General features: G+C 42.5%; 1 protein-coding gene across 7 annotated transcripts in view; it reads right to left on the bottom strand.

Moving 5' to 3' along the window:
- The window catches only part of dlg3 (discs, large homolog 3 (Drosophila)), a 1,021,949-nt gene extending 995,258 nt beyond the window's left edge, over positions 1-26,691 (bottom strand). For 2 of the 7 annotated variants that reach the window (XM_072505482.1, XM_072505480.1), the window contains exons 1-2: positions 26,318-26,682; positions 116-247 (exon numbers count right to left, since the gene is read on the bottom strand). In XM_072505482.1, the coding sequence (XP_072361583.1) occupies positions 116-247; positions 26,318-26,333 (148 nt within the window). In that variant the 5' untranslated portion in view covers positions 26,334-26,682. Of the gene's footprint in view, positions 1-115; positions 248-26,317 lie in introns of all 7 variants that reach the window. The other 5 variants (XM_072505485.1, XM_072505481.1, XM_072505479.1 and 2 more) reach the window with 5 other exon arrangements.
- Positions 26,692-27,050: the final 359 nt, after the last annotated feature.

Here is a 27,050-nt window from a genome sequence, read left to right on the forward strand (position 1 = left end):
ATGTGTCCAAATCTTCAGTCAACCAGCTCCCCAAAATATCTGTAAATTGCTGTTCAAGTCAGAAAGATTTGACAAGTAGTTAACTCTAATATCAACTTATAGTAAGAAGAGTTACCTAATAATGCTCGGAACAAGTCACTTTTGAAAATGTTTGTGACTTTTCCAATTGTCACTCGGAGTTTCTCTTCCTCTAGTTCTGGAAGATTCCTGCAGTACGTTGCAAGTAACTGCACTGCACGTTCAGTGTCTACAAAGAAAAATATAAACAGGATGCTCTAATTCATTCCATTTGTCAAGTGTAGTCATCAGATGTTAGATGGTAGCAAAATGCTCAGAAATAAATCATTATGAATCAGTCTGGAAAGATTTAGCACAAAAAACACAAATTTCTGCAGCTAATTACTGTGGCAATTTCAGATTTTACCACAGAATCCCTCCAGGGCAGGAGGAGGCCATTTGGCCCATCGGGTCTGCACCAAGTCCCTGAAAGAGCACCGCACCCAAGCTCACTCCCCCACACTATCCCCATAACCCTGCAACCCCAATTAACCTTTAAACACTTAAGGGGCAATTTATTACGGTCAATCCACGTAACCTGCACATCGTTGGACTATGGGCGAAATCCGGAGTACCTGGAGGAAACCCACACAGACACGGGGAGAAAAGGTCAAACTCCACACAGACAGTCACCCAAGGCCTGAATGGAACCGAACCCAGGTTCCTGGCACAGGGAGGCAGCGTGCTAACCATTGTGCCACAATGTGACGAACCTTTCTTTTAAAAACTGGTTTGCAGGAATTCTAAACAAAATATTGAACATTGCAATGTCCACAGCAGCAATTTTAACTTTAGTATTTTTTTAAAGGAACTTGTGTATGCTGGGATTGTCAAATTAAATAGATTTATTTCAGGATATTGACTCTCGGGTATAGAAAAGATCAGCTATAATTTCAGGTGCAAGGCCTTTTAGCCAGGATGGGACTGGACAAGTTATGGCATTTCTCTCTCTCTGGAGCTGCGGAGGTTAAGGAACAACATGATAGAGATCTTCAAGATTATAAGGTAAATAGTAATATTTTTTTCCACTGGTCATTAAGACAACTGTAAGAACCACCAGTTACAAAATACTTGAAAAAAATATATATATATGTAAAAATTGTTACTCATGTCACAAATAGACATTTTGATCCAAATGCAATTTTGTTATCTAGAACAAGACATGCACCAAGACATTTCTGTGATTAGTTCACTTAGCATTGTCATTTTATGTGGATCATAATTTTGAAGAAATGATTCAGCTTGTTCTAATGCAATGAATACACGTTGGTAGTCATCCTACCATTGAAACGGCAGATCTTTCTTCAACAGATCTCTTCATGCAGATGCCTTCTCCAAGAAGTTCAGAATGTATGCTACTAGGAAACTGAACAATCCCAAGCATCTTTGTTGGTTGTCCTTGTCCTGCAGTGTTGGCATTGATTGGATATCTTGAATCTTATCAGGATCTAGGTGGATATCCATGCTAGAGTAAATTACCTGAAAACCAAACCTTCATGCTTAGTGGTCTCCATGAGCAAGCATAGGTTTCAGTCATGTTGTTCATTTGTGCGTCCTACCACAGTGATGTCATCTGTGACACATATGCAGCCGGGTACTCATACTGATACTATGTCCATGTGTTGCTGAAAAATGTCTTAGTTGACCAATAGCCCGAAAGGTAGACCGAGGAAATGTTTCTGTCAAAAGGGGTGCCAAATGTTATCACCTCTTGTGACACTTTTCACAGGTGTATGGACCAATATCAATTTCGGCATTGAGCTTTGAAAAGTACTTCAGTCCTGCAAACGTGGAGTTTCGCTCTTCTAGTATTCATACCTTGTGAGCCCTCTCTTCAAAGCTTTGTTCAACCATAACCTTAGTGGTCATGGTGCTGCACCAGTCCACTTGGTGTTGCACTCAGCAAACTATGTCATTTTTATCCATGCTATCTAGTTCGGTCCTCCATCTTTCCTGAATGGCAGGTTGATAGATTGCGTTGTACCTTCTCTGAGGTGAAGAACAATGGAACTCACCAATTGTGTCAAACTGTCAGAGTACAACCTTTGGTGGGTTTGAATTGGTTCTATTGGCATGCATGTACTTAATTACTGTTTTCTTTCGACTGAGTCAACTCATGAATAGAGACCACGTCAAGTTTGTTGCATTCTGACAATCCTGGCACTGCTACTGCTGCTGGTCCTGACACATCCACAATGGAAAATGTCACTATTCATGGGTTTTTATAACATGTTTTCCTGAATCCACAACTTTATGATGGAGGAAGCATAACTCAATCTGGGGTATCAAATACTTTGCAGTTCATCTCAGGGAATCTGGCTGCTGTGATTTCAATCCTTTATCACTTCTCCTATGGAGCAAGATTCAGTGTCAGAGTTGCAGCTAATCATGATGTCCACACAGCTGCACTGGCACAGTGTGGATTTTACAAGCTTGGAGGTGGGAGGTATCATAGAATCATAGAATTTACAGTGCAGAATAAGGGCATTTGGCCCATTGAGTCTGCACAGGCCCTTGGAAAGAGCGTCCCACTTAAGCCCACACCTCCACCCCATAACCGAGTAACCCCACTTAACCTTTTTGGACATTAAGGGCAATTTAACGTGGCCAATCCACCTAACCTAGTCTAGCGATGGGTCAATGAAGGGCCAGTAAGTATAGTAATTGTGGGAAAACATCTGTTCCCAAATCACGATGCTGCAATGGGCCCTATGGCTAAGACTGCAGCTAATGTTGCTTTGCAATTATCTGGGGTTTGAGACTAATTCAAGCACAGTTGAAAGGCTGGCATGGAAGTTTGACACAGAGCTTTACTGGGGAACTTCTCGTATCTGCTTACACATGCCAGTGACTCTGCAAGACTGACTAGAACATGACATTACATCGCTCCCTCTGATAACATATATATCGAAATGATTATCCATACTGCATGCAACACATTATCTGAACATACTAACCGACATCGCAAAAGGGGAGACCAAAATTAAGGGCCATTAATATAAAATATTCATTATTCAATCCAATGAAATTCAGGAGAAACTTTGAGTGGTTAGAATGTGAAACTTGTTTTCACAATGAATAGTTGAAGTGAGGAGTCTCATGTGGAGCACAAACAAAGGCATGAGCCAATTGTGCTGAATGGCCTCCTTATGCACTGTAGGGAGTCTATGGAGTTTTAGTGCTGTGCATTTTTAAAAATTGGTTCTGACTCGATGGGCTGAATGGCCTCCTTCTGCACTATAGGGATTCTATGGAGTGAGCTCCAGAAGTCTCTGAGTCATCTGGCATTGTCAACCTGGAATTCCCCATTGTCTGTACCATGGGGTCTACACCCTCAGCATTGGCCCTCAGTGACTGGGCCACGCTCTGGAGTACCTCGACAATGTGCACGTGCATCTGGGACATGTCCCTCATCGACTGGGATATGATGTCGAGGCCCTCAGTCATGGTCATCAGACTGATCAACGCCTTCGAAACCACCATTCAAGGCACGAGCATCGTGCTTCAGGCTTTCCACAACGGTTGCCACACTAGCAGTAATGGCCAGGGTGCTAGGCATTGCCAGCACCATCTCCTGCGCCCAAAGACTTTGGCACTCCTTCAATCGGCCTTGTAGCTGCTGAAACATCGCTGACACCCTCTCCTAAATGTCATGGCTGTGTCCTATCATCTACATCAGCTCTGGGAGAACCTTGTCCAGAGTCTCGGCATCTGGCTGGGACCCATCGGAGTCCTGGGATGCAGCAGACCTCCGATTGCTGTCTCCCTTGGGCCTTCCTGCCTCCACCTGATGTGCATCAGCAGCTGTGTGGTGCTCACCAGCCTGTCCATTAATGTTGTCCATCGAGGTGTGTGTCTCTGAGCTAGTGGAAGGTGGGGGTGGTGGTTTTTTGGATGGCAGGGGAGGGTACGACTCCAGAATGCCCAGCCTCATCAGACGGTGATCCTGCAAGACAACGGACATGTGGTCAATGAAAGGGAAAGGTTAATTTTGTGGGACATCAACAACTCATTTAAGACAGGTCATCTGGATGAAGGAACAGTGGATCCTCATTTATCTGGCGCAGGCCAACCTCGCTGTCAGCTACTGCTCTCTACTTAGGAATCTCCGCAATCTCTAGGGCCAGTTCCTCATAAGGGTGATGACTTGAATCTCTGGGATTCCTTCCTTTCCCTCTTATTGTGGGCTATCTTCTCCTGCGGGGACAAAGAGAGGACATTATGAGAAACACACTTGATGGGTCGGGGGGGGCCTAAAGCAGGTGGCATGTATGGGCACCACACCCGGATATGAAGGGGTTGTGCTGGTGGGTGCCAGGGGGTTCTGAGGAATAAGCTTGAAGATCAACAAAGAAATGCTGAGGATTTTGGCAAAGGTTGGTATCATGACCGGTACAGGCTTGGAGGGCCGAAGGGCCTGTTCCTGTGCTGTATTGTTTTTTGTTCTTTATCGGATATTGGGAGGGTGCCAGATGTCAGCTAGTGGATTGGGGGGGCGGGGATTTTGGAAAATTGATGGATGGCAGACGGGATTGATGGAATGAGAGATGGTAACGTACCCTTGCAGCTCGGTGGAGGTCGTTGGTCATCTTCTGACTTTGAACAGCAGTCCTCCTGGCCATGCTGCCCATACTCATTTATCTGATTCCCAGGTGCCATTGCTGACCCTGCTGCTGGTTCTCCGACCCCCTCAGGGGAACAAGTCAGGTCAGCATCCCCAAAGCAAGGAGCAGGTCTCTGCGCTGCCGTCCTTGTTTCTTGACTGGGAGTGAGTGCTGAGGGAGCATTTAAAAGCTGCTCCCCCTTGTTAGCGGAGAGCAGCTGAGGGGCAAATCAGGAAAAATCAGACAGCGAGGGAGCCAAGAATAGCAAGATTCATGTGAGGGCTCAACTTTTGCACTTCGGGGTCATTTTTTGCACTAAGTGTGCGTGAATACAGGATGTGATCTCACCATTGCAGCTGATGCAAAACACCCCGTCAAAATGACATATAATTTTTGGGGGTGAATCGCGCCCAATATATTAAATGACCCAGTACTTCCAATGTCCTGTCGGTCATATTCCAGAGTTACCTCAAAAGATGCGATGGGGATTCCTTGGAGGTCCCCAGACACTGACTATGTGGGAATTCCCCAGGAAGTTTGGACTTCCAACAGACAATTCCCGTGTTTGGAAGCCTTCAAAACTCTGATTTAGAGTTGGAGACTTCGAGTTGTTCTGACTCACTTACCGGAAAAGTTAGAAGGATTAAAACCTGTTCTAACTCCTAGGTAACTGTACGACTTAAACTCACCACACCCCCGAATATACTCCCGACCACACAACTACGCTTCTGATTCCCTGCCCACAACTACCTCCCATCGCCCTCCCAATTGCCATACTATCCCTCACCAACTTACCTACCAGACACCCAATACTCTCATACCGTGCACTTTCCACTCTACCCTCACACACCCTCCTGCCACTTTACACACTTACCTTCTCTCTTTAGATTCTCAATGTTACTCTGGCTCTTTAAATGTACTGGAATACAACAGCTGGTGGCATAAAAAGGGGGCATAGTTTGGCTTCCCCTGTTGATCCTGCACTATGAGGAAGGACTCTCAGAACTGGTCTGTTCTGCATTTCTGAAAAGGCCCAATTCAGAACTCTGGGCGAGAAATGCAGAAGGTGCAAGGTAAGTAATTAGGAGCAGTGTAGCAATCTGTCGGTGATTGCCACTCCTCTGAAGATTCAGCCCAATGTATTAAAAAAAATCTAATTCCTAACAACAAAGGACAGGCGACAATTAGAGATTTGAAAATTCCAGTTTTTGATCAATTTAAATGAAAAGGGAAGAGTTGTGATATTTGGCACCTGTTAATAATTAGAATGTTTACTTTTCTCACAACATACCAGGTGATAACCAGTTAAGAAAATTAGAGGCTGTTTGCTTCAAGTCAACTCAATTACCATGAGGGAAAACACCATCTGTCTTTGAGCTTATTGCAGTTTCTGAACTTTATAGACCAAAAAAGAAAAAAAAATACAACTACGTAATCTGTCATTTGACTTACCCTCACAGAAATATTGCTTTAAAAATAAATCAATAAAATTTTCACCTGAATAAAAATCCTGAAGTTTGTCCCGTCGCTTTTCCTTGCACAATTTGAAGAACAGTTAGGGAGAAAATGCGAGAATGGTGATGGCTGAATGGAACTGCTGCATTCTGGGAAATTAGATATACTGCACACGCTCAAACTGCACCATCCAAATTCAGAAGTCTAAATTGACTTTTGGGAGAGACTGGTGCTTTCAAGTTACATCTATAATGAGGGGATAAAACAACTTGTATTCATGTAGTACCTGTTAAGGTAGAAAAAAAAACAGTCCAGGGCAGTGCAGGGTAGCGCAGTGACAACAAGCAAAAAATGAGTGGCTAAGGTTTTGATCAAAGAGATGGAATTCAAGGGGAACTTAAAGGAGGGAGGTAGAGAGGCATCATGTTTTAGGAATCCGAAAGGTGAGGTTGTGGCGCAGTGGTAATGTCAAGAGCCCAGGCTAATGTATTGAGGACATAGGTTCAAGCCCCTTCATGGCAACTGGTGGAATTTAAATTAAATTAATAAATCTCTTGAATATAAAAGCTAGCCTCATTAATGGTGACCATGGCAACAATAGATTGTTGGACAAATACATTTGGTTCACTAATGTCCTTTATGGAAGTAAAACTACTATCCTAGACTGCCCTGACTGTTGCTCCAGGCCCACAGCAACATGATTGGCTATTAAGTGCCTCGGTTCAAAGGCACTCAGGGATGGGTAACGAATGTTGGCCTTGCCAGTGATGCCCATATCCCATGAAAGAATAAAGGGAAAAAACAGCCATCAATGATGAGGTTAAAAGGAAGATTCTCAGATGTTGTAGGGCTGTGAGAGATTATGCACTCATGCAGAGGTGAGGCCATGAATGGGTTTAAATATAAGGATTAGAATTTATGGCATTGGGGGATGTTATACTTTTTAGTTACCATTTTATGAAGAATCAAAAGTCCTGTTCCTTTTCACCAAACATCATTTATTTCACTTCCACAGCCTCTGCACAAAACTCTAACAACATACCACCTGACACAACGGGCACCTGAAGCCCCTTTACATATCAGTGTCAATCATTGGATACTTAACATAAATGAGAGACAACTAATTGCAATGTATCTTAATGCATTACTTAACTCGTAACCCATTACTTAACAGTCTCCCCTTCCTTGTAGAAAAAAATAATTAGGTGAAAACAAAATTTTAAAAAACTCAAAAACACACACGCAGTTTTTTTTCAAATCTTTTTGGGGGAAGAAAAAAAGTCACAGAAACAGGCGCCCTTCATTAACAATATCCAAAAAGTTAAATTTCTGTCAATATCTGAGAGATATAAAAGGCCATATCCACCGCCTCTACAAAGCTTAACGTCTCAGCAGCCAAAGTGCTTTCGACCACTTTCCTTATTTTCTTTGTTTCCCACACAAGAGGACAACATTTACCATTGTTCCCAAGAGGAAAATTATAAAACCTCCTGTGCTTAATTTGCATAGGACGCATCACAATAAACTATGAATTTCAAGTGCCTACGGTCACCTAAAACCGAGAACTTCAAAACACACTCCTGCAATTTTAGTTTGGCCAAACGCTTTATTTGCTCTTATTATGTCTTCCACTTTGGGATCATTCATTTTTGTACTCAACTCTAAGACATCAAAACTCACGTCCAGTCTAGTCTGTTTACCTAACAAATTCAGTGCCCAATTAAACTTTGCAGTTGCTCGTTTTCAATCTTTGAAACCTTGCATTTTTTTGTGAAAACTCAGCCACGACTAATTGCTATTAGGCTGATGCTTTCCAAATAAGATTGCTGACGTAAAGTTGCCCCTAACTTAGTCTGGCCGATTTCCAGTCCAATATATTTAAATGCACCGGAAGCCTGTTGTCCGACCCTGAATTCTTTCCTCAAACCAGAGATCACAAAAGCTTCAAAATCACTAGTCCCACCCCACAAAAATTATTTGACATGCATCATAAAGATGCCAGAAAGGTTCCCTTTATAGTGCCAGTAAAACATTACCGGATCTACTTTCAACTGGTAACAGCCTAACTTTAACAAAACTGACCTTCCCGAAAAATACCAGACTTTAGATGCAACATTTAAACCACATACACATTTGTTCAACTTCCAGAATACCCCTTCTGTGTTAGCTGCTTCTTTAGGAGGACGGAGAAAAATGTCTCTCTGGAGCTGATGCCCCTGCAAGAAGGCAGCTTTCATATCTATAGATTTGCATTCCCATGCCTTTGTGGCAAAAAGATCTTTAAAATTAACTTTTCCTGCTGTAGGTGAACCTACCCTTGAATCCTGATCTTCTAAGCTTTCTTCAAATCCCCTTGCCACAAGCCTAGCCTATGCCTTATAAGTTCCATCCGGAAGAACCTTTTCCGTGCAAATCCATCTGTGGGATAGAGTTCTTTGTCCCCTATCCGGTACTTCTGTGTATACCCCAAATTCACTCCAACTATGCAGTTCTTGCTGTTTAGCATCTTTGATAACTTTTCATATAATTTATTGGAAGCCACCAAAATCTCACGTGCATGTGGGCTTCTACTCCTATTAGTATTCGTAGTCTTACTCATGTTCCGAGACCTTGATAAACTACGTCCCCTCTCCCGCCTGGTAACTTGTTCTATACTGCTACTGCTTGATCTTTCCTATCAGCTGTGGGATGTCCTTTCAAAATTCTCGACCTTTTCCTGCGGACCTGTTCACTAACCGATGTACTATCTGAACTGGCACTGCGTTTCTGAAACCTCCATTTTTGAACTTTGTGTTCCCAATCCATTGTCTTAACTCCCTCCCCTGAATGCTATACATTCAACCAATGTTTATACTTTCCAGTGGCCCTCCCTGCTCTAATAACAGTTGCATCCTTCCATTGACTAGACCTTTCAGGCAAGTATGTCACCTTTGTACCAACTTTTGGTAGTTGTCCTTTCGGGAAAATGGCCTTATCCCAGATCTTAAGGTCCACAGCCACAATGTCGTTAAAGTCCCTGGCCAAAGGTTACTATCGGTCGTGCTGGTGTCCTTCTGTACTTCCTACAAACTTCACAGCAATCACTAACCTGTTCTATCAGTTTAGTACAGTCTTCATCCCTTACCCTAATAAATGTTTTCAGCCTCTGAGACGGATGTGCAAATTGCCTATGCAGTTTTAATACAACAAGCTTTTTATCAGCGAAAATCCCATTTTCAACTGCCATTAACACATCCTTAACCACTCTACTTAAATATTATTTTTCAGTAATGGAATACAATTGTGTCCCGACTGTGTAAATTGTAAGTCCACCGTCTTTCCAAAAACTGTTGCCTTATCCTGTTCCATATCCAGTTTCATGTGTGCTTTCTTCATCGACGGTCTGCTCAGAAGCAAAAGTATCTCACTTGATACAACATCCGTGCTAATGAAATGATTCACTCCGGCAATATTGCAAGGGATCACCACTCTTTTCAGCGACTTCAGAGTATTATCACCCCCAAACCTGAAACTTGTGGAACTTTCAAATTCCTTAACCTTGTTACGACTTTCAGCATTCAAGGAGTCCAGGTAACATTCTAACCAGTCAATTCCACACACAGTAGATGTGCAGCCACTGTCTAATACAGCACAATTGAAGGATTCTGCAACCAACACCCTCATTACCGGTGTAAAACTGCTTGTTAATAGGACAATGTCTTCTCTCTGAACACTATCTTTTTCCTCTTCTGACTCTTCCGTGTCATGTGTCGCTTCAAACACTCTATCATAACGTTTTGGACAGTTGAAGACATAATGGTAGTGAGAGTCACATCGAAAACATCGATTTATCAAGTCCCGTGCATTTCTGGGGTTCATCTTCCTATTGTAAGTTCTAACTGGGTTTCTGTCTTCATAACTTCCTTGTCTCGATCTCCTTCTATAGTCTTGGGCCCTGTTCGTAGACGTACAATTTTGCCATCCTGTTAGTAGTGTATCTTCCAAACTCTGCTTTATAGCAGGCTGACCTATTTGAGTCATCAGAGCCATCGGAATCGAATGTTTCCCCAGAAACCTCGTTAAAGCTTTTGTCATCTGATTGAATAAGGTATCCTCATCCATAAACTGAACTCCTGTCAAAGCCAGGAGCCTATCCATGTTGCTCACTCTAGCACAGTCAAGTAATTTAAAGGCCAAGACAGACTGTGGAAATTCCAGGTTGTGTTTCTGCAGCTTTTTATATAGTCTGCCAAATTCCATTATATAGTCTTCCATGGAGAACTCCTCTATTTTCCGGAACTTATCAAATTCCGACCATGCTTCATACGCACTTAACAAGTCATCTTTCTTGTAAATCTTATCCATATATTGTAACAGAGTCTCCAGGCCTTCTTCGGAGTCTAACTCTTCCAATTCCAGCTCAGAAAGCACTTTGTTTCGGATTTTACTCTCATAAGGTAGAGAAAGAGCCAATGCCATACCTTGTTTTCTCTGCTCTTCTCCATTGGTCATACGATTCCCTTTCAGAAAATAAAGGAGGATAGTCATATCCAGCCATCTTTATCCTGGGTTCAGCCATGTATCTTTTTTTTTTCCTTCTCACTCACTCCTTGGTTTGATCAGGAAACGTTGTATCTTTCAAACCTTCACATTTGCACACCAACCATCCTCTGCTACCATTGTTATACGTTTTAGTTACCGTTGTATGAAGAGTCAAAAGTCCTGTTCCTTTTCACCAAACACATTTATTTCACTTCCACAGCCTCTGCACAAAACTCTAACAACACACCATCTGACACAAGGGCCACCTGAAGCCCCTTTACATATCAGTGTCAATAATTGGATACTTAACATAAATGAGACAACTAATTGCAATGTCTCTTAATGCATTACTTAACTCTTAACCCATTACTTAACAGGGGAATGGGTGCTTATATAAATCTGTAAGTACAGGGTAGATGGGTAAATGAAACTTGGATAGGATATGGCAACAAAGTTTTAGATAAGCTACAATTTACGGAGGGTGCAGGATGCAATGCTGGCCAAGAGTGTTCTGGAATAGAGAATCGTGTATGTGAAAGTACTTTTAAGAAATGGATATTTAAGCAATGTACCTTTAAGAAATGGAGCTGATCATATTACTGAAGTGATGTCAGAGGGTGGGGGGAGCGGAGCTCACTTCTGCTTTTTGAGTTTCAGTTTGAGAGAGCAACTGGGAGTGTCTATGTGGTTTCCAGTGAGCTGCAGGAAGAAAACAAAGGGGCTGTAGCTGAAGTAACCAAAAGCAGCAGCACGGTTGAACCCTTTCTCACTATATATATTGAATTTAACCTATTGCGCTCCTGTTTGAAGGGTGGTTAAGTCTTTTGGATGTTAAAAGGATAGCTGAAACGATTACTTAGTCTTTGGGGGTTATCTTTGAATTAGTGGGTGTTAAGATATTCAATGGTTGTTTTATAAAGGTTAACTTGAGTTGATAGAATAAACATTGTTTTGTTTTAAAAAACACTTCTCCATTTATGCTGTATCACACCTGTGGAGTGCGCCGTGTGCTCCCCACACCACAATCTATTAAAAGTTGTGGGTCAGTTGAACTCCATGCTACACTTTGGGGTTCTCTAAACTCTGACCCATAACAATTGGGGGATCGTCCGGGATAAAAGCCTATCTATTGGATTAGCTTAGTGAATTTAATGACAGTGAGGGGTGAGCATATAGAACATAGAACATAGAACATTACAGCGCAGTACAGGCCCTTCAGCCCTCGATGTTGCGCCGACCTGTGAGACCACTCTAAAGCTCATTTACACGATTCCCTTATCGTCCATATGTCTATCCAATGACCATTTGAATACCCTTAGTGTTGGCGAGTCCACTACTGTTGCAGGCAGGGCATTCCACACCCTTACTACTCTCTGAGTAAAGAACCTACCTCTGACGTCTGTCTTATATCTATCTCCCCTCAATTTAAAGCTATGTACCCTCGTGCTAGACATCACCATCCGAGGAAAAAGGCTCTCACTGTCCACCCTATCCAATCCTCTGATCATCTTGTATGCCTCAATTAAGTCACCTGTTAACCGTCTTTCTCCAACGAAAACAGCCTCAAGTCCCTCAGCCTTTCCTCATGAGATCTTCCCTCCATACCAGGCAACATTCTGGTAAATCTCCTCTGCACCCTTTCCAATGCTTCCACATCCTTCCTATAATGCGGTGACCAGAATTGCACGCAATATTCCAAATGCGGCCGCACCAGAGTTTTGTACAGCTGCAACATGACTTCATGGCTCCGAAACTCAATCCCTCTACCAATAAAAGCTAACACACCGTACGCCTTCTTAACAACCCTCTCAACCTGAGTGGCAACTTTCAGGGATCTATGTACATGGACACAGTGATCTCTCTGCTCATCCACACTGCCAAGAATCTTGCCATTAGCCCAGTACTCTGTCTTCCTGTTATTCCTTCCAAAATGAATCACCTCACACTTTTCTGCATTTAATTCCATTTGCCACCTCTCAGCCCAGCGCTGCAGCTTATCTATGTCCCTCTGTAATTTGTAACATCCTTCCGCACTGTCCACAACTCCACCGACTTTAGTGTCATCTGCAAATTTACTCACCCATCCTTCTACGCCCTCCTCCAGGTCATTTATAAAAATGACAAACAGCAGTGGCCCCAAAACAGATCCTTGTGGTACACCACTAGTAACTGGACTCCAGTCTGAACATTTCCCATCAACCACCACCCTTGTCTTCTTCCAGCTAGCCAATTTCTGATCCAAACTGCTAAATCTCCCTGAATCCCATGCTTCCGTATTTTCTGCAGTAGCCTACCGTGGGGAACCTTATCAAACGCTTTACTGAAATCCATATACACCACAGCAACTGCTTTACCCTCATCCACCTGTTTGGTCACCTTCTCAAAGAACTCAATAAGGTTTGTGAGGCACGACCTACCCTTCACAAAACCGTGTTGACTATGTCTAATCAAATTATTCCTTTCCAGATGATTATACATCCTATCTCTTATAAACCTTTCCAAGATTTTGCCCACAACAGAAGTAAGGCTCACTGGTCTATAGTTACCGGGGTTGTCTCTACTTCCCTTCTTGAACAAGGGGACAACATTTGCTATCCTCCAGTCTTCTGGCACTATTCCTGTAGACAAAGATGACTTAAAGATCAAAGCCAAAGGCTCAGCAATCTCCTCCCTAGCTTCCCAAAGAATCCTAGGATAAATCCCATCCGGCCCAGGGGACTTATCTATCTTCACCCTTTCCAGAATTGTTAACACCTCCTCCTTATGAACCTCAAGCCCTTCTAGTCTAGTAGCCTAAATCACAGTATTCTCCTCGACAACATATAGTGTGGTTGCTTTTCAGTTGTGGTATTTTAGTTTACGTGGGGAGTGTGTTGTGGACAATGGCTCTTTCAGAGGCTCAGAAGTTTTTGGGGGTGGACACGGTAACACACAGTACCTTAGGACAGAGATTAAAAGCAGACTGTTAGATTTGGCAAAAATATTGCAGTTAACATTGCCTGGCAAAATGCGAAAAGATGAGGTACTTACCGCGGTAGCTGAGCATTTACGTTTGCCTGAGATACATTCTGACTCATTAGAAATGGCAAAGCTCCAGTTGCAGATTAAGCAATTTGAACATGAAAAAGAATTAAAGCAACTTGAACATGAAAAAGAATTAAAGCAGCTTGAATACGCAATCAGAGAAAAAGAAAGAATAGCCCTGGCAGAACAAAAAGAAAAAGAAAGAATAGCCCTAGCAGAACAAAAAGAAATACAGATCAGGGAAAAAGATAAAGAGAGAGAGTTTGAACTTCGGAAAATGGCCATGAAACATAACAGTCAGTTAAAATTGGCAGACGTAAAGGGAAACATACAGTTGGATGAGATTGATGAGGATAGTGAGACAGAGCGTCATAGTCGAAGACGTGGTGGGGTTTGTTAGAATGGTAAAGGAACGCCCAAGGGAAGCGAAGGAGGTGCAAAAGATTGTACAGCCTGATCAATCGGTGATTGATAAGAAGGTGCCAGATCTCTTTAAAGAATTTACTTGTGTGGATAAAGTGTACTCATGTGCATCAGGAGGAGCAGGTAAAGAAGTCACAATTTTAAGAGATACGGGAGCTAGTCAATCTTTAATGGTAAGAGATGAGGAATTATGTAGTTTGGGAAGAATGTTACCAGAAAAGCTGGTAATATGTGGAATTCAGGGTGAGAGAGTTCAGCGAACCATTATATAAGGTAAGGTTGAAGAGTGGTGAAGTGGTAGTAGGAGTAATAGAGAAACTATCTTGTCCAGGAATACAGTTTATCTTGGGTAATGAGATAGCCTGGATCGCAGGTGGGTGTGATGCCTACTGTGGTTGATAAGCCAGTGGAAAATCAGACAACTGAAGTGTTGAAGGACGAATATCCTGGGATTTGTCCGGATTGTGTAGTAACAAGGTCGCAAAGTCACAGGTTAAGACAAGAGGAGAAATCAAAGAGTGAAGATGAAGTTGAAGTGCAATTATCAGAAACGATTTTTGATCAGATGGTTGAAAAAGGACAAAAACAGGTGGAGGATGAGGCGGATATTTTTAGTTCAGGAAAATTGGAGGAGTTACAACAGAAAGATGTAGAAATAAAACGGAGAATAAAACGGATGCATCAGAAAGCATATACGGAAGAGGAATCTGAGTGTGTACCAGAGTGTTATTACCGTAAAAGTGATGTCTTGATGAGAAAATGGAGACCTGTGCATATTCAGGCGGATGAAAAGTGGACAGAAGTTCATCAAGTAGTATTGCCGGTTGGGTATAGAAAGGAGGTGTTGCGGGTTGCACATGAGGTACCAGTGGGAGATCATTTGGGGATAAGGAAAACTCAAGCTAAAATCCAGAAACATTTTTATTGGCCTGGACTACATAAAGATGTAGTTAAATTTTATCAATCATGTCACACATGTCACATGATAGGGAAACCTCAAGCAGTGATAAAACCAGCACCCTTAATACCCATTCCAGCATTTGAGGAACCTTTTACAAGGGTCCTAATTGATTACGTAGGACCGCTTCCTAAAACAAAACGTGGGAATCAATATCTTTTGACTATAATGGATGTGTCTACTAGGTTTCCAGAGGCCATTCCAGTACGTAATATTACAGCTAAAAAGATTGTGGAGGAGTTACTTAAATTCATCACTAGATATGGACTACCCACAGAAATACAATCGGATCAAGGATCACATTTTGCCTCAAAGTTATTCAAAGAAGTTATGGATAGCTTCGGAATAAAACACTTTAAATCAACTGCGTACCATCCAGAATCGCAGGGAGCGTTAGAAAGGTGGCATCAGACATTAAAGACAATGTTAAGGGCTTATTGTCAACATTATCCACAACATTATCCAGAGGATTGGGATAAGGAATTCCATTCGTACTGTTTGCAATTAGGGATACACCTAATGAGTCAACCAAATTTAGTCCTTTTGAACTAATTTTTGGTCATGAGGTAAGAGGACCACTTAAGTTGATTAAGGAAAAATTGGTGGGTGAGAAATTGGAAATTACATTATTGGATTACCTGTCAAATTTTAGGGAACGATTAAATAGAGTAGGTGAATTGGCTAGACAACATTTGAAAGTTGCACAAAATGTGATGAAATGGGTAGCGGACAAGAAATCCAAAGTTCATGCCAGTGGAGATAAAGTTTTAGTGTTGTTACCAGTGGTAGGTGAGCCTTTAAAAGCTAAGTTTTGTGGACCGTATCAGATTGAAAGGAAATTAAATGAGGTGAATTATGTGGTTAACAATACCAGATAGAAGGAAGACTCACCGAGTGTGTCATGTGAATATGCTTAAAAGGTACTTTGAAAGGGAAGGAGAGAAAAAGGAGGTTTTAATGATTCTAACTCAAAGTGACGAACCAAATCCAGATGACTGTGAATTTGACATACCTCAAATTAAATTGGAAAATGAGGATGTTCTTAAAAATTGGGATAAATTGTTAAGCTACCTTCCAGAGGAAAAACGAACTGACCTGAAAAAGTTATTGATATCACCTGGGCAAGTTTGTAGAGATAAATTGGGAAGTACTAAAATGACTATAAATGATGTAGATGTGGGAAATGCTGTTCCTATCAAACAACATCCATGTAGACTTAATCCTTTAAAATTGGCACAGGTTAACAAAGAGATTGAGAGTATGCTTAAAAATGGCATAAGTGAAGTGGGTTGCAGCCAATGGAGCTCACCCATAGTGATGGTACCTAAACCAGACGGTATCCAACGGTTGTGTGTGGACTATAGAAAGGTGAATGCAGTTACAAGAATGGACTCTGATCCTATCCCACGTTTGGAGGATTGCATTGAGGAAGTGGGGCAATCCGCTTTTATTTCCAAATTGGATTTACTTAAAGGTTACTGGCAGGTACCTTTATCCGAAAGGGCGAAGGAGATTTCAGCTTTTGTGACTCCAGATGGTATATACCAATTCAAAGTTATGCCATTTGGCATGAAAAACACCCTAGCCACATTTCAAAGGGTAACTAATACAGTTGTTTCAGGATTACCCAATTGTGCGGTATACATCGACGATCTGGTAATTTTCAGCCAGACATGGAAAGAACATTTACAACATCTGATGGAGTTATTCGATCAACTTCAGGTGGCAGGTTTGGTGATAAACCTAGCCAGAAGTGAATTTGGAACAGCCCAAATCACTTTCCTTGAGGAATTTCCGATACCCTCAAGGCGAAGGGAAATAATGCGATTTCTTGGCTTGAGTGGATTTGATCGAACCTTTGTGCAAAAGATTTGTAGTGTGGTTGCTCCACTGATGGACATGCTGATGAAACGTCAAAAATTTCAATGGACAACGGACTTTCAACAGGCATTTGACTGAATGAAAGCTGTGCTAACCGATGCTCCTGTATTGGAGAATTGCAAGGGACTCTGTGATCAGATTGAACTGAAGTATCTAACTTTAAAGCAAAATGCTGAGGCATAGAGGAATGGATGGATCGTGCAGAGACTTTCTTGTTCAAAGAGACTGTCAATCGAGAAGGCTTTCGGTTGGAGGAAGAAGAACGAAAAAAAGAAAGGACTATATTATGCCTGTTTGCGTGTGTTGTTTTTTTTGAACCGGTAAAGTGTTTTACTGTGTGCATTTCTTAATTGGTGGTGCAAAGGTGAAAAAAGAAACCATCTTGAACTTGATGGGGTTTTTTTTTCTTGGGGGGGAGGTGTCATGTGAGAGTACCTTTAAGAAATGGATGCTGAAACAATGTACCTTCAAGAAATGGAGCTGATCATATTACTGAAGTGATGTCAGAGGGTGGGGGGAGCTGAGCTCACTTCTGCTTTTTGAGTTTCAGTTTGAGAGAGCAGCTGGGAGTGTCTGTGTGGTTTCCAGTGAGCTGCAGGAAGAAAACAAAGGGGCTGTAGCTGAAGTAACCAAAAGCAGCAGCACGGTTGAATCCTTTCTCACTATATATATTGAATTTAACCTATTGCGCTCCTGTTTGAAGGGTGGTTAAGTCTTTTGGATGTTAAAAGGATAGTTGAAACGATTACTTAGTCTTTGGGGGTTATCTTTGAATTGATGGGTGTTAAGATATTCAATGTTTGTTTTAAAAAGGTTAACTTGAGTTGATAGAATAAACATTGTTTTGTTTTAAAAAAACACTTCTCCATTTATGCTGTATCACACCTGTACAGTGCGCCGTGTGCTCCCCACACCACAATCTATTAAAAGTTGTGGGTCAGTTGAACTCCATGCTACACTTTGGGGTTCTCTAAACTCTGACCCATAACAATCAGAAGGTGACAAAAGCATGATGAGAGTTTCCACAGCAAATGGCAAGCGGCAGGGCTAGAGATAGGCAATGTAATAAGTTAGAAGAAGGCAATCTTTATGGCATTAAAGAAATTTCATTCCGATTATTAAATACAATTTCTCTTTAACAAATCCACGTCAGTTGTATTTCATTACTCCCTAAATGTTCAATCACTTATTGAACTTATTCCGATGCTTTTCGTTTTACATCATCAGGACAAAATGTAAGAATGACAAAGTTCAAATGATCACAACAATTTATACTATAGGAGAAAAGAGTAACTTCCGGCGGTGGCATGTAGGAGGAGGTCACACGTTGGATGGCTCCTGCTTGGGGCTTGATATTTTAGAATTTAATGCCCGGTCCCATGGGCAATTTTTTGATAAGTGCAGGAAAACGGATATCCAAAACCCAAAGAAAAGCCGCCGTGAAGAAGGGGGCGAGTGAAGGTTTGCCGTCGAGTGGAAGGGTCTGCTTGGCAACTGGAAGGATGGCCGAGGCTCGGTTGATGGGTGGGGCCACACTGTTCACGGCAGAAAAGATGACCGAGGTGATGGCTTTGGAACTTGAAAAACAGTACGCAAAGCACATGGAGGTGATGAGGAAAGAGATGATGGCAGCATTGAAAGCGCTGGTGGAGGAGATAATTGCCCCGGTGAAGGCGGCGATGTCAAGGACATCGGCCAAGGTGCAGGAGCAGGGTGAGAAACTGAAGGGAGTGGAGGAGGCCTTATCACCATACAGCGATCGGTTCACCTCAATGGCTAAGAGCTACAGACGGTGGCAGAGGCCAACAAGGGTCCGCAAGCCAAAGTGGAGGTCCTGGAAAACAGAGCAACGTGGCAAAATCTGAGGATCGTGGGCCTGCCCGAAGGGGTGAAGAGACGACGGAGCATTGGGGGAATGGGAAGTTCCTTCCCGGTACGAACTGGATCGAGCTCATAGGGCATGGAGGCCTAAACCAAAGGCGAATGAGCCGCCAAGAGCAGTGATTATTTGTTTCCGTAGTTGTTTCTGAAGGAGAGGGCCTGTGTTGGGCAAAGCAGAAGCGGAAGGTGCAGTGGGCTGAAGTTGGTATGCGTATATATACCAGGACTTTACTGTGGAGTTGACGAGGAGGAAGGCCTTTAGCCGGGTGAAGACGGCACTGTATAAAAGCGGTGTTCGATTTTGCGTAGTGTACCCAGCTAAGTTGAGGGTGACTACAACTCCATAGACTTGTATTTCGAGATGGTGGAAGTGGCGGAGGTATTTGTGAAGGCAGAAGGACTGGGGCAGAAGTGAGAAATGGGACTAAGGATTGGTCTTGGATTGAGGGTAAGGGGGGGTGGAAGATTGTATGGAGCATTATTTTTTATCTCATGTTGATATATGTACTAATTGAGTAGAAGTTGCCTATTTGGACAAGATAGGGGTCGGGATTTTCTTTTGCAATTATGGCTATTTGGGGTTTGTGTGTTTACATTGGGGTTGTGTGTTGAAGGGGATTTCTTTGATTTCCTCGGACTGGGCGGGGGGGATTGGAGGGGAGTGGAGCCTGGGCCGGGGCCTCCGCACTGGCTAGCTCAAGCTGGCCAGAGAACGGGTATGTGGTTGGAGGGGGGGGCTGCGGCCATCGGAGCCTAGGTGTAAAAAGTCAGGGGAGAGGACCGATACTGGGTGGTGTTTCCGAGAGGAAGAGGATGAGGGGATTCTGGGAGGGGAGGTTGGGAAAAGGGGTTGATGGTAACAATGGGACGGAGCGGGCCAAGCCCAGTGGGAAGGGCCTGGAGGTATGAGGATGGCGGATAGGAGCGGCGGGGCGTGCGGGGTGAGAGATCACCGGTTAAGATAATTACGTGGAATGCGAAGGGTTTGTTGGAGGGAGGTTTTCAATGTTATCTTGGGGGTAGTGCTCGTGAACTTGGAACCAGGGCCCCTAGAAGCCATTTTCGGGGTGTCGGACCGGCTTGAGCGGCGGGTGAGCGTGGGGGCAGATGTTTCTAGCCTTCGCCTCGCTGATTGCCTGGAGGCCGGTCCTGTTGAGGAGGAGGTCAGCTTCTCCACCCTGTGCCTCGGCTTGGCGGGGGGACCTACTTGAATTTCTTTGACTCTCAGGAAGGTGAAGTCTCAGCTGAAGGGGATGAAGGAAGGGTTTCATAATTCATGGGGGCTGTTTATTATGTATTTCCGCGAATTGGTTGCCATTGAACATTAGGCGGGAGGGGGTCGGCGGTATTGCTGTCTTTGGTTACATTGTTTAGGGATTGATTGTAAATTTTTGTTTTTACCTGGAATGTACGGGTGGATGTTTTGGTCTGTATACTGAGCTTTGTGTGGGGGTGGTTGGTATTGTGTTTGTTTTTGTTTGTTTTTTCTTTGGTTGTTTATTGATGAAAATGCTGAAAATGTGGAGAATAAAAAGATTTTTTTTTAAACAGGAGAGAAGAGTGCTCATTGCTTGTTTGGCAAGTCGATTCTGGCCAAAGCTTTGCCATTGTTATGGACCAGGGTTTAGAGAACCCCAAAGTGTATCATGAGTTCACCTGACCCACAACTTTTAATAGATTGTGGTATGGGGAGCACACGGCCCCCTCTACCGGTACAGCAGAAATGGAAAAGTATTTTTTAAAGCAAAACAATGTTTATTCTATGAACACAAGTTAACCTTTTTAAAACAAACAGTGAACATCTTAGCAACCATTAATTCAAATACAACCCCCAAAGACTACAACATTAAGTAAACCTTTAAGCTTTCCTTTTTAATATCCATACGACTTAAAAACAAAACCTTTATCAGAAGCACATCAGGTTAAAGTCACTACTGAAAGCATTTGTAATTCTGAATTCACCAAATGATCAAGAGATAGTCTTTTGATGGCAGAGAGAACAGCAGTACACCTGGCTTCAGTTCCAACACTGAAAATGAAACTAAAACACACCCTGCAGCCAGCTCAAAATGAAAGTAAAAAGCTGACAGACAGCCCAGCTCCACCCACTCTCAGACACCACTGCAGTAGTAAACATCCATTTCTTAAAGGTACTCTCACTACAGATATTTGTATACACACCCATTTATAAACACCCATTTCTTAAAGGTACTCTCACATGACACCTTGAAGAAAGAGGGACTGTAGACTCCCCAAGTTCCCTGGTAATTCAAAAAAGTGTATCCAGCCATCCAATGTTCTCATACAGCGCCTTAAACTATCTTCAGTACTATCAATCCCATCTCAAAAGTTGAGTGAACTGTAATGTGCACCAGGAATTATACTATTCCTCCATCTATATCTTAGTTAACACTAAGATACTCACACTTTCCAGTGCTATGAAAGCCCTTATTAACACTGTTATTCCCCTACCCTTTTTCCTTCTTTCTCTTTAATAGTTGGGATAATTATGTTCACAGACCTGCTTAAACCTACGCTCCATCTTTATTAAAACCTTCAATAGTTATTAATTCTTACCACGCTCCAGATTTATTTTGAATGCTTTGTAATTTAACGTAACACTTGATTCTGATTCCAATTGTTTTGATCATGTTTTCTTGGATTGTTATCAACCTAGGTTAACACCTATGGATGAGATGTAATGACTTTAAAGAACAGTTTTTACCAATTTTCACATTATTTAAAATAAATTTCTCCTGTACTTTAGAAGGAAAACCCGAAAGTTCCCTATTTTTCCAGAACTCAGGTGCACATGACTCATTTGTGATCTGTGCGTAAATCTGTGCGCTGCGAGTGCCATGCTGAAATCACTAATGCAGCGTGCAGGTATTTCTGCATCCTATTTGCAACAGGAACAGAAACAAACATTTCAGTCTGTTTTTTTTAAGCTGACCTTCAACAACTTTAGTTAATGTTTTGAGGAGCATATTCTTTATATTACAGCGAATGTCATATTTTCATTCATAATTAGGTATTTAACGAGGACAGCGGTGCACTGACACAGTTGCTCTCTGAAGATGGACATCGAAAAGGCTAATGTGGGTCACAAATCTACTTCCTATTCTTATTTCCAAAATGCATGGCACATGTTGGATACATTGAAATGCATCTATTACAAACCTGCCCATCTGCCAAATAATTTTGTCTCCCTGCTATCTTACACAAGCATTTTAACTATATCCCATATCACACAATTTATTGTCATTGTAAAAGTTCAACATTGTTTTATAAATTCCTGTGTTCATATTGTTTATTCATGTATTAAATAGAAGCAGCTCCAGCACAGCACCAATGGAATACCATCAACATCATTGCAGTGAGGGAAACTTCCCTTTATCTATACCCTTTACTTTCTGCCCTCGAGCTCTCTATCCTTACTACAACCACCTTAATTCGATATTGAATTACCTTTGCCAGAAATCATTTACCTTTTTTTAAACACTCAAGTAAAACATCTTTCTTCAACAAATTCAATAACAATTGTGAAGAGGACGGCACAGTGGTGTAGTGGTTAGCACTGCTGTCTACGGCGGCGAGGACCCGGGTTCGATCCCAGCCCTAGGTCACTGTTCGTGTGGAGTTTGCACGCAAGACTATAAGACAAAGGTCAGGCTTAGGCCACTCGGGCCATCGAGTCTGCTCCGCCATTCAATCATGGCTGATATTTTCTCATCCCCATTCTCCTGCCTTCTCCCCATAACCCCTGATCTCCTTACTAATCAAGAACCTATCTATCTCTGTCTTAAAGACATTCAGTGATTTGGCCTCCACAGCTTTCTGCGGTAAAGAGTTCCATAGATTCACCACCCTCTGGCTGAAGAAATTCCTCCTCATCTCAGTTTTAAAGGATCGTCCCGTTAGTCTGAGATAGTGTCCTCTGGTTCTAGTTTCTCCTACAAGTGGAAACATCCTCTCCACGTCCATTCTATCCAGGCCTCGCAGTATCCTTTAAATTTCAATAAGATCCCCCCTCATCCTTCTAAACTCCAATGAGTATAGACGCAGAGTCCTCAACCGTTCCTCATACGACAAGTTCTTCATTCCCGAGATCATTCTTGTGAAGCTCCTCTGGACCCTTTACAAGGCCAGCACATCCTTCCTTAGATACAGGGCCCAAAACTGCTCACAATACTCCAAATGGGTCTGACCAGAGCCTTATACAGCCTCAGAAGTACCTCCCTGGTCTTGTATTCTAGCCCTTTTGACATGAATGCTAACATTGCATTTGCCTTCTTAACTGCCGACTGAACCTGCACGTTAACCTGAAGCGAATTGTGAGCAAGGACTCCCAAGTCCCTTTGTGCTTTTGATTTCCTTTGCATTTCCCCATTTTGAAAATAGTCTATGCCTAAATTCCTCCTTCCAAAGTGTATAACCCCACACTTTTCCACATTGTATTTCATTTGCAACTTCATTGCCCAGCCTCCTAGCTTGTCCAAATCCTTCTGTAGCCCCCTTGCTTCCTCAATACTACCTGTCCCTCTACAGGTCTTTGTATCATCTGCAAACTTAGCAACAGTGCCTTAAGTTCCTTCTCCCAGATCATTAATGTATATTGTGAAATGTTGAGATCCCAGCACAGACCCCTGAGGCACACCACTAGTCACCGGCTGCCATCCTGAAAAAGACCTCTTTATCCCCATTCTCTGCCTTCTACCAGTCAGCCAATCCTCTATCCATGCCAGGATCTTACCCATAACACTAGGAGCTTTTAACTTATTTAACAATCTCCTATGCAACATTCTCCCGATGTCTGGTTGGGTCTCACCCCCACAACCCAAAGATGTGCAGGGTAGGTGGATTGGCCACACTAAATTGTTCCTTATTTGCAATTTGTTTTTTTTAATTATGAAAAACTTAATTTTTTAAATCTTTGTTGATTACCTCACATTCCACCAAGTGCTTTCAACCTGTATATTAGTAGTTTACCAATAGATTACTCAAAGGCAACCGGACCTTCACAGAATCACAGAATTGTTACAGTGCAGGAGGTGGTGATTTGGCCCATAGAATCATAGAATTTGCAGTGCAGAAGGAGGCCATTCAGCCCATCGAGTCTGCACCGGCTCCTGGAAAGAGCACCCTACCCAAGGTCAACACCTCCACCCTATCCCCATAACCCAGCAACCCCACCCAACACTAAGGGCATATAAAGTTTAGATATATTGTTCTTTCAAATGGAAATTAAAGAAATCAACTGTTTTTTTAAAGAAAGCTCTTAATGGATTTGACTAAATTAATTTTGAGGGAAGGATTCCTGTTGGTTTTTTAGCTATGGCAAAATCAAAGATGTATAAACAGGTTTATGATTCCATTAGAAATTGTGCAAAGCATTTTTCTCCCTCTTCCACCAACCCCAATTATACATGAAAATAAATTACTCTGAAGCAATATTTAAACAAGTCGTCTAGAAGATGGCCCAATTTTAACTTGCTGATCTTTTGCTTGCAACAGAGTAAATATTTGGCAGCCAAAGTCTGGTTCAAAGATATGATGAGCTTTTACATGTGTCTGCACCAGCTCTCCGAATGAACATTTCACCTACTACCATTCTCTTGCCTTCTCCCTGTAATCCTGCAGATTGATTATTTTCAAATAATCATCTAATTCCCTCTTGAATACCTTGATTGAACCTGCCTCCAACACATTCTCAGGCAGTGCATTCCAGACTCTTACCATTGTCTGTGCGAAATTTTTCTCATATTCTTTTTACTTTGTTCGCCAATCATGTTCAATCTGTGCCCTCTTTTCTCAATCCCTTCATGAGTGGGAACAGTTTCTCCCTATCCACTCTGTACAAACTCCTCATGATTTTGAATATATTCATCAAATCTCCTCTCAGCCTTCTCTTCTCTGAGGAAGAGTCTCAAATTCTCCAATCTATCTTCATAGCTGGAGCTCCTCATCCCTGGAGCCATTCTTGTAAATCTTTTTAGCACTCTCTCCAACGCCTTCGCATCCTTCCTAAACTGTGGTACCAAGAACTGTATGCAATTCTCCAGCTGAGGCTGAACTAGTGTCTCATACAAGTTCATCTAAGCTCTTTGTTCCTGTAGTCTATGCCAGTATTAATAAAGCCAGGGTTGCTGTGTGCTTCATTAATTGCTTTTCCGACATGTCCTGCCAACTTTAATGATTTATGTACATATATCTCCAAGATCCCTCTGCTCCTGCACACCTTATAGAGTAGTACCCTTTATTTTATATTGTCTCTCCATGTTCTTCCTACGAAAATTACCTCATATTTCTTAATATTGAAATTAATCTGTCACTATGCACTCATTCCACCAACGTGTCTTTATCCTTTTGAAGTCCTGCATTGTCCTCCTCAGTTTACCATGGTTTCAAGTTTTGTATTGCCCACAAATTTTGAAACTGTTCCCTATCCACCAAAGTCTAAATCATTAATATTTATAGGGCAAGCGAGAGACCCCTCTTTTGAACAAGGAAACCTTGATCAATAATGTTCGATAAACGAGGCATAAGATAATGCATAAGATAATGCACAAAAGTGACCCAGGGTAATTTTCCATTCATGCTTTCCTATTCAGGAGATGGAGGGCAAAAAAATCTCTTGGTTTTTGCTTGACACCTACCCTTGTGGAAAGACCGAAATGGGAATTCACTTTTTATACTGCCCTGATTTATGATACTATTACATTTTCTATGGAAACACACTGGTTTATGGATGAATTAAATACATCGCCTCAGAGCTGCAAAACTCATGTTAAAAAGTTAATCAGTGGTAACCGTACTTGGAGTGAAATCACAACGGTGGCCATACAGAGGGCGACATCAGTTTATCCATTAGGCGTCAATAGGTACTTGACACTTATGAACTTAATCTGTTTCCATTGTATCAGCTTCAATTTATGAAATACCCCAGTTGCCTGTCCAAGCTTAATCTTTGTGTACTTGTGGGAAGTAATGTATGGAGCACATGGACTTTTGACAATGTATACCAAAACAGTTTCAATATAAAACGCGTGAAAAAGAAGAGATTTGGACACAGCAACACTTCTCCCAAGCTTTTACTTGCTGACTGTTCCTCCGCCCTCCTGTGTGTTAGGAGTTAGGGGTGATTTAAGCATCAATGTTACACTCGAGTATTATACAGCACGTGCCAGAGAAAAGTCTAAAACACATTTTAAAATGGACAACCAGTCAGGCTCGCAAGCAGCCTCCATCAATACTCTCTGATGGGTGGGCGCCCTTGTTGTCTGTTAAACTGCTTCAATAATCACGGCGCTGAAAATAAGACCGCCACTCAAAAAAAAATCCACGCAGCGATTTCAGCGTGAGCCCACTTTTGTTCTCATCGGACGTAAATAAAGTGCAACAAACTCGTCCGTTACTCTGAAGGAGTCAATTTTATCGCAAACTAACGAAGCACACGCGCCTCAGAGAGCTTCAGAGAACACGCATTGTATTATATAAAGATGCTGCACTGCACCTTCTCTGTGAACCATTGTTGAGTCTCAAACCCTTCCTTTCACACTCGACGCTCCGTCCACCCCATTGTATCACGGAGTGCCTGCGACCATCGAGCCACTCAACGCTTGCAGTCGGCAGGATGTGTGAAAGTGTCCCCCACTTGGCGTTTTGCTACCGTGTCCTCTCTGCTCCGAGCGGCGCTGCTACTCCTCCGCTGTTCTGGGATTATTCAGCGATTTGGCGAAGCTGCAAATGCTGCATTCATTCAGGAGCTCCAGCAAAACATAGAACCGGACTCAGCTGGCGTCTGGTGAAGTCAGCGACGGTCAGGCAGAGAGAGGGAGAGGCATTGGGTAAAATGATAGAGAATCAAGAGAGGGAGCATCGAGACAAAGAGAGTGGCAAAATGTGAGAAAAACAGACTGAGAAGCAGAAAAATGAGAGATATAACGGACTTGGAGGAGACTTCCATGTAGAGGGCGATAGAGATAGCGGGAAAAGAGAAAATTGACTGGAAAAGTGAGAAGGGGACAAAAAGCAAAAGCGGATAGGGTCGGGTGGGCGAGAAACAGACAGGAGAGATAAGCAGGCAAGGGGACCCAGATGGAGACAAGCAGGATAATAATAATAATATAATAATCGCTTGTCACAAGTAGGCTTCAATTAAGTTACTGTGAAAAGCCCTTAGTCGTCACATTCCGGAGCCTGTTCGGGGAGGTCGGTACAGGAATTGAACCCATGCTGCTGGCATT

The sequence above is a fragment of the Scyliorhinus torazame genome, chromosome 5 (genome assembly GCF_047496885.1).
Source record: "Scyliorhinus torazame isolate Kashiwa2021f chromosome 5, sScyTor2.1, whole genome shotgun sequence".
In the NCBI taxonomy this organism is placed as follows: Eukaryota; Metazoa; Chordata; class Chondrichthyes; order Carcharhiniformes; family Scyliorhinidae; genus Scyliorhinus; species Scyliorhinus torazame.